Below are 13,029 nucleotides of genomic sequence, written 5' to 3'. Positions count from 1 at the left end.
TTGAGCAAACTTACCAAACTGTTCGGGTTTGGCAATGTTCTCCAGACCAGAACGCTCTGGTTTTAAATCCAGACGGCTGAAAAAGTTGGATGCAACACTAGGAAAAATGAATACAGCCTATGACTATATCTATGTTTTCCAGGACTCCCTAGGGTAACACCCAACTTTTCCAGCCACTTAGTCATATGGCGAGTGGTTAGGTTCGGTGAACGTTGCCGTAAATGAACAGTTTGTAAAGTTCTTGAGACTACGGTACAAAACATTTTTGCCTGGAGCCCTCTTAAAGTGTTCTTACTTCATAGGGTTTCATAAATAAAGATCTGAAATCTGACTGCCATGGCCAACCTCTTAAATATTCCCATTGATTGCTGATTAATCTCCCCAATGTCTCTTACTTCCAATAGTCTTTTTATGTATACATTGTCTAAATATACACATAACCTGAGAACTGTATAAAATGAGAATAAAGTAACAAAAAAAATGATTTATACCTTCCTTTTTTTATTTGTCATGGCAAACATCTTTAAATGGGTTGTCTGGAGCTGGAGGGGAACAGTACAGGCGAGTATGTTTCTTCAATATTTTTACTTTGGGTTCTTTTTTGAAAAAATATTTTCATCCCCCCAGATAGCCCCTCACTGTAGGATATCTATACACCTAGTTGAATTACCAATTCATAAATTTGCAGAGTCTTGCTCAAGTTCAAGCCTCCAACCCTACTTTCCTACACTTAACTACTATCTCGAAGTTTTATAAATCTCTTTTAGGAAGCATGAGAAGGTTGCAGAAAAATCTTGAAGATCCAAGATACAGATGAAGTCGATTATGACCTGTGTTCTCCATGCTTCAAAGATCTGGTTCAGAGGAGTCCTACTATAAATACTGTTTGGAATTGACCATTGGACCATACATACAGCCACGTCGCAGGACTCACAAAATAACTCCAAGGACCTCACAGGTGTCCATCTTGGGCGTTTATTCACACTAGGCTTAAAAACGAGCGACGCGTTTCGGTGTCGGACTGACACCTTTATCAAGCTCCTCCTGTGAGGTCCTTGGAGTTATTTTGTGAGTCCTGCGCCGTGGCTGTATGTATGGTCCAATGGTCAATTCCAAACTTCATTTTTGAGCTTTGGCATCAGGACGGGTGTCGGGAGCAGAGAACCCGAGGCCAGGCAGCGGACTAACCCAACAAAAACGCCTACTAGTGTTGTGCCTATGATTTGCACAACACCACCAGGTTAGTTTGGTCATCTTACAAGTAATTTTCCCACTGTTATTGTTTATGCTACACTATATTAGCGCCCCTCTTTGTCCATATATGTTGTTCGTCTGCCCTACTATAAATACTGAGGATGTCAATAATTTATGAAGCTAATATACACTCACTGGCCACTTTACTAGGTACACCTGTCCAACTGCATGTTACCACTTAATTTCTAATCAGCCAATCACATGGCGGCAACTCAGTGCATTTAGGCATGTAGACATGGTCAAGACAATCTCCTGCAGTTCAAACCGAGCATCAGTATGGGGAAGAAAGGTGATTTGAGTGCCTTTGAACGTGGCATGGTTGTTGGTGCTAGAAGGGCTGGTCTGAGTATTTCAGAAACTGCTGATCTACTGGGATTTTCACGCACAACCATCTCTACGGTTTACAGAGAATGGTCCGAAAAAGAAAAAACATCCAGTGAGCGGCAGTTCTGTGGGCGGAAATGCCTTGTTGATGCCAGAGGTCAGAGGAGAATGGGCAGACTGGTTCGAGCTGATAGAAAGGCAACAGTGACTCAAATAGCCAACAGTTACAACCAAGGTAGGCAGAAGAGCATCTTTAAACACACAGTACGTTGAACTTTGAGGCAGATGGGCTACAGCAGCAGAAGACCACACCGGGTGCCACTCCTTTCAGCTAAGAACAGGAAACTGAGGCTACAATTTGCACAAGCTCATCGAAATTGGACAGTAGAAGATTGGAAAAACGTTGCCTGGTCTGATGAGTCTCGATTTCTGCTGCGACATTCGGATGGTAGGGTCAGAATTTGGCATCAACAACATGAAAGCATGGATCCATCCTGCCTTGTATCAACGGTTCAGTCTGGTGGTGGTGGTGTCATGGTGTGGGGAATATTTTCTTGGCACTCTTTGGGCCCCTTGGTACCAATTGAGCATGGTTGCAACGCCACAGCCTACCTGAGTATTGTTGCTGACCATGTCCATCCCTTTATGACCACAATGTACCCAATATCTGATGGCTACTTTCAGCAGGATAATGCGCCATGTCATAAAGCTAGAATCATCTCAGACTGGTTTCTTGAACATGACAATGAGTTCACTGTACTCAAATGGCCTCCACAGTCACCAGATCTCAATCCAATAGAGCATCTTTGGGATGTGGTGGAATGGGAGATTCGCATCATGGATGTGCAGCCGACAAATCTGCGGCAACTGTGTGATGCCATCATGTCAATATGGACCAAAATCTCTGAGGAAGCTTCCAGCACCTTGTTGTATCTATGCCACGAAGAATTGAGGCAGTTCTGAAGGCAAAAGGTGGTCCAACCCGTTACTAGCATGGTGTACCTAATAAAGTGGCCGGTGAGTGTAGTTTTATTTTTTTAATGGATTGTGAAATTTTCTCAATATTTTAAGAAATGAAGCCTTTACGTCTTGGTTCCTTAAACTGTAGATAAGAGGGTTTAGCATAGGAGTCACCACACTGTAGAATAGAGCCAGGAAACGGTCAGACTCTAGAGAGTACAGGGATCGAGGCCGAAGGTACATGAAAGAAGCTGTGCCATAGAATAAAGTGACAGACGTCAGGTGAGATGCACAAGTGGAATACGCTTTACTGCGGTTGTCCACAGAGGTCATTTTGACTAGAGTTGAGATGATTCGAGTATAGGAACCTAGAATGAGAAGAAAGGGTGTCAATAGGATGACCACACATACACTGAAGATGGCGATCTCATTCAGGTAAGTTTCTGAGCATGCTAGCTTCAGGACTGGAGGGATATCACAAAAAAAGTGGTCAATGACATTGGGCCCACAGTAGGGCAAGCGGAAGATGAACAAGGTCTGACCCATGGAAAGTAGAGCCCCAGACAACCATGAAAAACAAGAAAGATGCCAACGGTTCTGAGCGCTCATAACCAGACGATAATAGAGAGGTCTGCAGATGGCGGTAAAACGGTCAAAAGCCATGACGGCCAGGAGAAGACATTTAGTGGTTCCCAAAGACAAGAAGAAGAACATCTGAATGGCACAGCCAAGAAATTAGATCTTCTTGTCCTCAGATAGGAGATTCGCAAGGATTTTTGGCATGGTAACCGATGAGTAGATTATCTCCAAGACGGACAAGTTACACAAGAAGAAGTACATGGGAGAGTGCAGAACGGGATCTGTACGCACAATGTAGACAACGGCCCCATTACCAATCAGTGTGGTCAAGTATACAAAAAGGAGGAAGAAGAAAATGGGAAGACGGACACTGGTGAAGGCTGAGAAACCGAGGATGATAAAGTTGGTTACAGCTGTCTGGTTCATCACTGACCTTGAGTTAACCTCAACCTTCATCCTGCCAGACAAAGAACATCATCTGAGACTGAAGCGCATCAGCTCATATATAATATCCTGCATATGGACCGTACGCATAAGTGGATGATTGTTCACTGCAAGTATTCAAGGTATAGACCTTCAATAACTGTAACAGTTACCTCTCCCAGCCTCCCCATACACATGATGAACATCTGGCATGGCTGAACGTTCATGTGTTCTCTGTTGGGATAAGGGTGAGCAGCAGCCAGACTGGGGGTAGAGGTAGCAGTCACACTGGGAACCTAGTAAATGAGATGTCCCAATATCCTTCTGCCACATAAGAAGACTCCAGTTGTACGGGGAGCCCTTCTACAGATTTTGCAGGTGCTTCAGATTACCCCTCAGATACATGATACAACATTTATGTTATGGAGAAGATCAGTGTGATATAAAAGAGAACTCTGCAGCCCACACATCATACAGACAGTCACCCACCTCCTGCAGTGTTACATACTGTTATAGCTCTGTAATACTGCATTCCCTATTTCTAGACATGTCATTCCTCATGGGCATACATTAGATCTGTCTATAGGGTATAATGTCTGATTGTCGGCCTCTATTACACACATCCTTTAAGTATTCCCTATTATTGTAACATCTAAAGTAAAGTAAACTCCACCTAATAAGCTTTATATATGGTATATCAGCAGATAGAACATATGACATCTTTGTATTTTATCTACATTTTATTTTAGATCTATTCACTTATTTTCTAACTTAATTTTTACCTATTTCATTCACTAATCGGCAGAGCTGCACTGAATCCAGAGATCCCTTGCCCCGTTCTTCCGATATGTCCATTTTTCCGTATATGTTAATTACCAGGTCTGGTGCACTGGAGGCGGGGCCAGAGACCCCAGTGCACTGATGTCTCCTCCCACAGCTGCCACGCCTCCTTACTAATCATGTGAGGTGATTGGTAGAGATATCGATGCACTGGGGTGGTGGGATTCCTTCTCTATATGGTATACAGAACATACATTTAAAAAGTAGATGATGAATAACAGTCAATACCCTGGTTACAGCAAAACTTCAAACTAATACTTCCAGAATGCAATGCGTTATTATTTGGAGCTCATCTGTTCCAGTTTAAATACATAAAATGATCTTTGGTAAGTGACCAGGCCTAGGGTTGCAGGGGCCCACCAAGAGACTATGACAGCTTCTCTTGGGCTGAATATGGAAATTATAAGAAGGTCAGACTCTGGGCCTGGCCTGAAGCCTGTGCAGATACCAGAAATGCAAAGAGGCTCCTGTGAAGCTCATTCTCTCTGACTCTGTATTTCCTCCTTCTCCAAGGTGGAAAGGTGGTTTAGTGTCCCTTTAGACAGGATTGGAGAGTTGACCAGGATGACTGGGTACTGCACTGGAGTTTATTAGTTATCTCAGGTGATGCGCTTCCAGGTGATGCTAGTCCTCTATGATATAGAGGCTTCAAGGTGACACAAAAAGTCTCCCCGTTGTCCATAGTAGCATAATTACTTTTATTATTAATTAATTGAACCCAACAAATCCTAACTTCCTCCCTTAATATTTCTAAAATACAAATTACAAATCTGTATAACTTTCTGAAACCAAACTAGCCCCAACCCGCTGGTCCTACTTACCTTAAAGGAGTAGTCCTATATCTATCTTCATATCTAACATAGATAAACTTGTAAGAAACATCAAAATAAATATTTTTGCAAATATATTTATTGAGCAAACTTGACTCCTCCTGATAGGCTGCTCTTTCCCTCCCATTGTTGACAGCTCATTGTCTAGGTTACCAACCACCAGTCTGCTCTAAAAGCAGTCGTCTTGCTGATATAGATATGCAGTGTTCCAGAACCCCTGTGCCACTGCTGTTTCTGTATGTATGTAGGTTGGCACTGATGTTATAGGTACTATTTGACACTAAAGGTGTTATTAACAGAAAAAGAATAAGAATAACATGAAGGCATAATGGTGTATGTGACCATTATTCTGTAGTGGCCAGGTACTGGCCATTAAGTTCTGTTGCACCTGAGTAAGGTAACTCTCTCGGGCTCACACAGGTGGGATGAGGTGTCCGATGTATTTAGCATGTTTCCCACTAGGTGTCACTACTGCGTTTTTCTGTAACCTGTCTTTTTCACAGCTGAAGTCTTCCAGGGGTTAACTATTGTATGTCACATGTTGCCTTTGGTCCACTCACAGGTGCAGGTGCTTTCCCTTCTTTCTCTAACCTACCTCTTTTACTCTCTTCTCTGCACACATGCAGCCCACCAATCACAACCAGGGTTAGATAGATTCCTGAGGTTAGGGCCTAGCTCCTGGTGGGTGGCATCAAGTCAGTCCAGTTGGAGTTTCAGTGAGAAAAGGAGCTAGACAAACGAGTCTCTGGAGAAGCTACACTAGAGCCTCGCTTTGGCCAGATCCTCTGACAGGGAAGAAACAAGACAAGTTACTTTTTTCTATGAGCACTAGAACCGCTATGCAGTGCTACGCCTTCATAAGGGGAGAGAAGCCTAACAGGGATCCCCTTGCCCATGCAGTGAACATCTTTAAACCATGAAGGACAGTTATCTCAAGAGTAATAGGAACTGCCGCCAGTGGAACAAAGTTACCAGGAAAAGTCTATGTATTCCACTGTTCAGAACAACTGGGAAGACTCGGGAGTCTGCTCAACCCAGATAACAGGTCCTGGGTCTCATATTACCCACCTTGGACGTGTAGCTCGCAACTAGGGAGCATAACAAGGTCAGGACTAGAAAAGTCATTAGTGAGTATGAGTATTCTCTATCCTCTTCTTCTACACACCTCTACTGTTCCGGCAGAGCACATTTTTACATTGGGCAGGGCCCTCTGCCAACTCCTCTCCTCTACTCTCCCTACTGCAAAGCACCTTCTTACTACAAGCACCTGGTGTCTACCTCAACTACAAGCACCTGAGTTATCACAAGATTGTATCTACTGTTTTGCACTGGACTGGACTGCTGTTACCGGTTTCCGTTTCTATTGCACTACGATTACTCCCAATAAAGTGTTCCATTTCACTAAAGCACTGGCTTCTCTCTTTCGAGTGTTGGTGAGGGTGCCAAGACTGACCGGGGCGGGTTCTATACCACTCCAGGCTACCGTGACAAGTGCCTAAATGACCCCAGACCCTCTCATCAACCACAGGGAGGGTGTTGACCCCCAAAGCAACACTCTCCGCGCCTCACCGCAATTCTTCTGCAATCAGCTGAGATTTGGCTTGTTGATCAATTCCTGTAAAGGTCACCACACAGAAAAATATATCTGTCTCCTCAGGTTCCCTTCTACTCCTGGGATACCATAGATATATAGTTGTACACTCTATAGTATATATAAGTATATACAGTATAGCTATATATATTCCTGCCACAACACTGTTTTTAGTGCAGAGTGGTGGTCGGTAACCTAGACAATGAGAAGATGACAAGTTCTACAAGTATAATTATATTAGGTAAGATGACAATACCCCATGAACCACCTGACCCTGCTATCCCAAAGACAAATGTAACTAACCTTAACTGTCAACTCAAATAACCCTGTGGGTTACCCCCTGATCCTTCTATATCGAAACCAAACTCTACTATTCCTTACCCTACTAACCCCATGATCCTACGTACCTTAACCGCCTAACCTTACTATCCCTAATCCAAACATTACCTATGCAAACCCTACTGACCCTAACCCCACCCTTCTTACTCTGACCCCCTGACTCTATTCTAACCTAACTCTAAACCTAATCCCTACTAAACCCAGTGTCCGAGACCCCATCTTCATGCTGCTGAGGTACACTATTATATAGGGCGGCTGGTCTATCGCTTTATTCAAAGTCTAAGGGGTTTTGTGTATATATATAAAAGGTCTCAAACTGCATTCTTATTCACAGACAGCTAGCATGTACTATAGGTCTATGTAAGCAGTAATCATTCTTGGAGCCCACCCTTCAGCCACCGCACTTATCTATGGTAACAATAATACGGGTCCATTAACACAGCGTGATATGGGGCAGTGTAGGGCTGCAAACAATTGCTAATCAGCAGGGCAGGAATACACAGACGTGCGGCTGACAGCAATGATTTTTACAGCCGCACAAAAGATCAAATCAGCTGACTATCGGGCATTTGCTTGCTTGTCAGCTGATCTCTGGCACTGTTAGGGTGGGTTCACACTACGGAATTCTCGCGGATAAACTCAGCAGAATTCCATCAGCTGTCCGCGCGCATAGCCGCGCGCCTTTCCGCCGGCTCCATAGACACCATTCTATGGGCCGGCGTATTCCGATATCCGCCAAAAGAAGTGACATGTCACTTCTTTTGGCGGATAGCGGAATAGCTGGCCCATAAAATGGTGTCTATGGAGCCGGCGGAAAGGCGCGCGGCAAGCCGACGAAATTTCGCAGAGTTTATCCGTGAGAATTCCGTAGTGTGAACCCACCCTTACATGGGGCTTCCTAGGAGCGCTTGTTACCGATTATTGGCCAGTGTAATTGGCCAAAACACAATTGTATACTTAGATACAAAAGTCATACAGCTACAAATAACACCAGTATATAAAGAACAAATATCCCCACACATATTACCACCATACTGTTACTGACCAAATCCAGTATACCAAAGCCGATATTACCAATTATACCAGTATATAGGATGGAAATATTATCACCATATACAATACCAATATTACCAGTATACAAGGGGGAGATATTACTGCCACACCACAACCACTACCATCACCACCATATTGTTACTGACCACTACACTCCACACTGATTCTCCACTACACACACAGGCAACTGCCCACCTCCAGGAAGCAATCACCCTATATAGAGGGGGCTGCTGACATCACAGTGGGGCTTGAAGGTGATTGGACAGGCACAAGGGATTATGGATAACTCTTTGTTTCCGCCAACAGTTTTAGCGAATTTTTCTAGCGAATCTCTGTGAATTCGTTTCACAAAAGGTAGCAAATCGACAGCGCAATTTGCAGTGAATTTTGCTTCGCCGCATTCACTTTGCTCATCTCTACCTGTGTTCTCCATACTTCAATTTTCTGTTTCAGAGGAGTCCTACTATTAATACTGAGGATGTCAATGATAATTTATGAAGCTAATATAGTTTTATTTTTTAAATGGATTGTGAAATTTTCTCAATATTTTAAGAAATGAAGCCTTTACGTCTTGGTTCCTTAAACTGTAGATAAGAGGGTTTAGCATAGGAGTCACCACACTGTAGAATAGAGCCAGGAAACGGTCAGACTCTAGAGAGTACAGGGATCGAGGCCGGAAGTACATGAAAGAAGCTGTGCCATAGAATAAAGTGACAGACGTCAGGTGAGATGCACAAGTGGAATACGCTTTACTGCGGTTGTCCACAGAGGTCATTTTGACTAGAGTTGAGATGATTCGAGTATAGGAACCTAGAATGAGAAGAAAGGGTGTCAATAGGACGACCACACATACACTGAAGATGGCGATCTCATTCAGGTAAGTGGCTGAGCATGCTAGCTTCAGGACTGGAGGGATATCACAAAAAAAGTGGTCAATGACATTGGGCCCACAGTAGGGCAAGCGGAAGATGAGCAAGGTCTGACCCATAGAAATCGAAGCCCCAGATAACCATGAAAAACAAGAAAGACGCCAACGATTCTGAGCGCTCATAACCAGACGATAATAGAGAGGTCTGCAGATGGCGGTAAAACGGTCAAAAGCCATGACGGCCAGGAGAAGACATTCAGTGGTTCCCAAAGACAAGAAGAAGAACATCTGAATGGCACAGCCAAGAAATGAGATCTTCTTGTCCTCAGATAGGAGATTCGCAAGGATTTTTGGCATGGTAACCGATGAGTAGATTATCTCCAAGACGGACAAGTTACACAAGAAGAAGTACATGGGAGAGTGCAGAGCGGGATCTGTATGTACAATGTAGACAACGGCCCCATTACCAATCAGTGTGGTCAAGTATACAAAAAGGAGGAAGAAGAAAATGGGAAGACGGACACTGGTGAAGGCTGAAAAACCGAGGATAATAAAGTTGGTTACAGCTGTCTGGTTCATCACTGACCTTGAGTTAACATCAACCTTCATCCTGCCAGACAAAGAACATCATCTGAGACACATTGGCCCATTTATAATATACTGTACATGGTCCGTACTCATAAGTCGATGGTTTTTCACTGCAAGTCTTGAAGGTATAGACCTTCAATAACTGTAACAGTTACCTCTCCCAGCCTCTCCATACACATGATGACCATCTGGCACGGCCGAACATTCATGTGTTCTCTTTTGGGGTAGGGGTGATCAGCAGCCAGACTGGGGGTAGAGGTAGCAGTCACACTGGGAACCCAGTAGATGAGATGTTCCAATATCCTTCTGCCACATAAGAAGACCCTGGTTGTAGCAATATGTATATGCTGTGTATGGCCTCTAGGATTCTCACTTCTTATATTGTTCAACTGTACTGTGACATCATGTGTGGACGGGTATGTGACAGCTGAGGAGACTGGCTGCCACCTGTGGGTTTGGGGACATTAGAGATTCCCTCATCATAGACAAGGTAATGTGTGGCATTAGAGACTCTAACCTCAGAGACAGGGTACTGTGTAGCATCAGAGACAGGGTACTGTGTAGCATCAGAGACTCTCACCTCAGAGACAGGGTACTGTGTGGCATCAGAGACTCTCACCTCAGAGACAGGGTACTGTGTGGCATCAGAGACTCTCACCTCAGAGACAGGGTACTGTGTGGCATCAGAGACTCTCACCTCAGAGACAGGGTACTGTGTGACATCAGAGACTCTCACTGTGTGGCTTCAGAGACTCTCACCTCAGAGACAGGGTGCTGTGTGGCATCAGAGACAGGTTGCTGTGTGGCATCAGAGACTCTCACCCCAGAGACTGGGTACTGTGTTGCATCAGAGACTCTTACCCCAGAGACTGGGTACTGTGTTGCATCAGAGACTCTCACTGTGTTGCATCAGAGACTCTCACCCCAGAGACTGGGTACTGTGTTGCATCAGAGACTCTCACTGTGTGGCTTCAGAGACTCTCACCTCAGAGACAGGTTGCTGTGTGGCATCAGAGACTCTCACCCCAGAGACTGGGTACTGTGTTGCATCAGAGACTCTCACCCCAGAGACTGGGTACTGTGTTGCATCAGAGACTCTCACTGTGTGGCTTCAGAGACTCTCACCTCAGAGACAGGGTACTGTGTGGCATCGGAGACTCTCACCTCAGAGACAGGGTACTGTGTTGCATCAGAGACAGGGTACTGTGTGGCATCAGAGACTCTCACCTCAGAGACAGGGTACTGTGTTGCATCAGAGACTCTCACTGTGTGGCTTCAGAGACTCTCACCTCAGAGACAGGGTGCTGTGTGGCATCAGAGACTCTCACCTCAGAGACAGGGTACTGTGTTGCATCAGAGACTCTCACCTCAGAGACAGGGTACTGTGTGGCATCGGAGACAGGTTGCTGTGTGGCATCAGAGACTCTCACCTCAGAGGAAGATTACTAAGAGAGGAAGAACTTTCATTAGAGAAATGTTTGCACATCTGCACGGCTGCTGAGCTGACTAAAGACAGGCTGAAGATGATGGAAGGGCCCAGTGACACCTCAGTACATACAGTGTCTGTGAAAGTGAAAGCAAGGTCCAGGCTCCCGGCACGCTCAGTCCAGTGCAAATACTGTGACAAAAGACATGAGTGAGACAAAGAGAAATGTCCGGCATATGGGGAGAGCTGCAGGACTGTGTGCAGACCGAAACCAGGCAAACAGCACGGACAAGTCCACACAGTGACCCAGGCCACAGACAGTGACAGCCCAGACAAGTCCACACAGTGACCCAGGCCACAGACAGTGACAGCCCAGACAAGTCCACACAGTGACCCAGGCCACAGACAGTGACAGCCCAGACAAGTCCGCACAGTGACCCAGGCCACAGACAGTGACAGGTGAGACAAGTCCGCACAGTGACCCAGGCCACAGACAGTGACAGCCCAGACAAATCCACACAGTGACCCAGGCCACAGACAGTGACAGCCCAGACAAGTCCACACAGTGACCCAGGCCACAGACAGTGACAGGCCAGACAAGTCCGCACAGTGACCCAGGCCACAGACAGTGACAGGCCAGACAAGTCCGCACAGTGACCCAGGCCACAGACAGTGACAGGCCAGACAAGTCCGCACAGTGACCCAGGCCACAGACAGTGACAGGCCAGACAAGTCCGCACAGTGACCCAGGCCACAGACAGTGACAGCCCAGACAAGTCCACACAGTGACCCAGGCCACAGACAGTGACAGCCCAGACAAGTCCACACAGTGACCCAGGACACAGACAGTGACAGCCCAGACAAGTCCACACAGTGACCCAGGCCACAGACAGTGACAGCCCAGACAAGTCCACACAGTGACCCAGGCCACAGACAGTGACAGCACAGACAAGTCCACACAGTGACCCAGGCCACAGACAGTGACAGCATGGACAAGTCCACACAGTGACCCAGGACACAGACAGTGACAGCCCAGACAAGTCCACACAGTGACCCAGGCCACAGACAGTGACAGCCCAGACAAGTCCGCACAGTGACCCAGGCCACAGACAGTGACAGCCCAGACAAGTCCACACAGTGACCCAGGCCACAGACAGTGACAGCCCAGACAAGTCCACAAAGTGACCCAGGCCACAGACAGTGACAGCACGGAGGATATTACATGGCTGCAGCATGCTACAGAGGATGTCAGTGTAGTAAAACATCCAGCACAGCGGCTTATGAGTAGACGTACAAGAACTTTCCTACCAACTGCAGGTGGATTACTAAAGCCGAAACTCATGGGCAATGTTAAAGCCAAACTGAAGAGGAATCAAGATAGGCAAGCTTTCTATTACAATAAATCGGCAAAGGATCTGCCTGTTCTCCAGAGAAATGAAAACATACGGATTCATCCAATAGACCAATATGACAAACACTGGCAAAAGGCGAAGGTTGTTCAGAAAGTGGGACCACGTTCCTATGAGATGTTCACAGTGGAAGGAAGAAGACTGAGGAGAAATTGGAGACATCTGAGAAAAACACAAGAAAGAGATGATATAGGGACCCTGGAGCAGTATACGGACACTGAGACTATACACACAGGCAACAACCACACAGGGACCATTGGGGACCATGGTGAGATCTCCAGCCAGAGACAGCCAGTCCTAGAAAATGCATTGCCAGAATCAGAGGAACACCAAGACGTGAGTGAGGAGACCCCGTATGCTACGCGAGCTGGCCGAACAACCAAGAAAGCCAGTCCACCTCTAGGACTATATCTGACTTATAGCTATTTCCTATGGGAAAGATTTACAAACTGGTGTGAAGTAAAACTGGCTCAGTTGCCCCTAGCAACCAGATTCCACCTTTCATTTTCTTAAGAACCTGTGAAGAATGAAAAGTGGAATCTGAT

The 13,029-nt window shown here is 45.7% G+C and overlaps 2 protein-coding genes across 2 annotated transcripts; both read right to left on the bottom strand.

The window, feature by feature from the left end:
- Window positions 1-2,607: 2,607 nt before the first annotated feature.
- LOC138766353 (olfactory receptor 10C1-like) lies at window positions 2,608-3,573 on the bottom strand. The gene is given in 1 exon segment (XM_069943929.1): window positions 2,608-3,573. A coding segment is annotated over 1 exon segment (966 nt).
- A 5,131-nt stretch (window positions 3,574-8,704) lies between these two features.
- Window positions 8,705-9,640, bottom strand: LOC138765865 (olfactory receptor 10A3-like). Its single transcript, XM_069942972.1, has one exon. The coding sequence runs from the start codon at window positions 9,638-9,640 to the stop codon at window positions 8,705-8,707; it is 936 nt and encodes a 311-aa protein (XP_069799073.1).
- Between the last annotated feature and the right edge of the window lie 3,389 nt (window positions 9,641-13,029).

The sequence above is a fragment of the Dendropsophus ebraccatus genome, chromosome 10, assembly GCF_027789765.1.
Source record: "Dendropsophus ebraccatus isolate aDenEbr1 chromosome 10, aDenEbr1.pat, whole genome shotgun sequence".
NCBI classification, from domain to species: Eukaryota; Metazoa; Chordata; class Amphibia; order Anura; family Hylidae; genus Dendropsophus; species Dendropsophus ebraccatus.
Note: the sequence above shows the minus strand (reverse complement) of the source record. Positions and strands in the feature narration are given on the sequence as shown.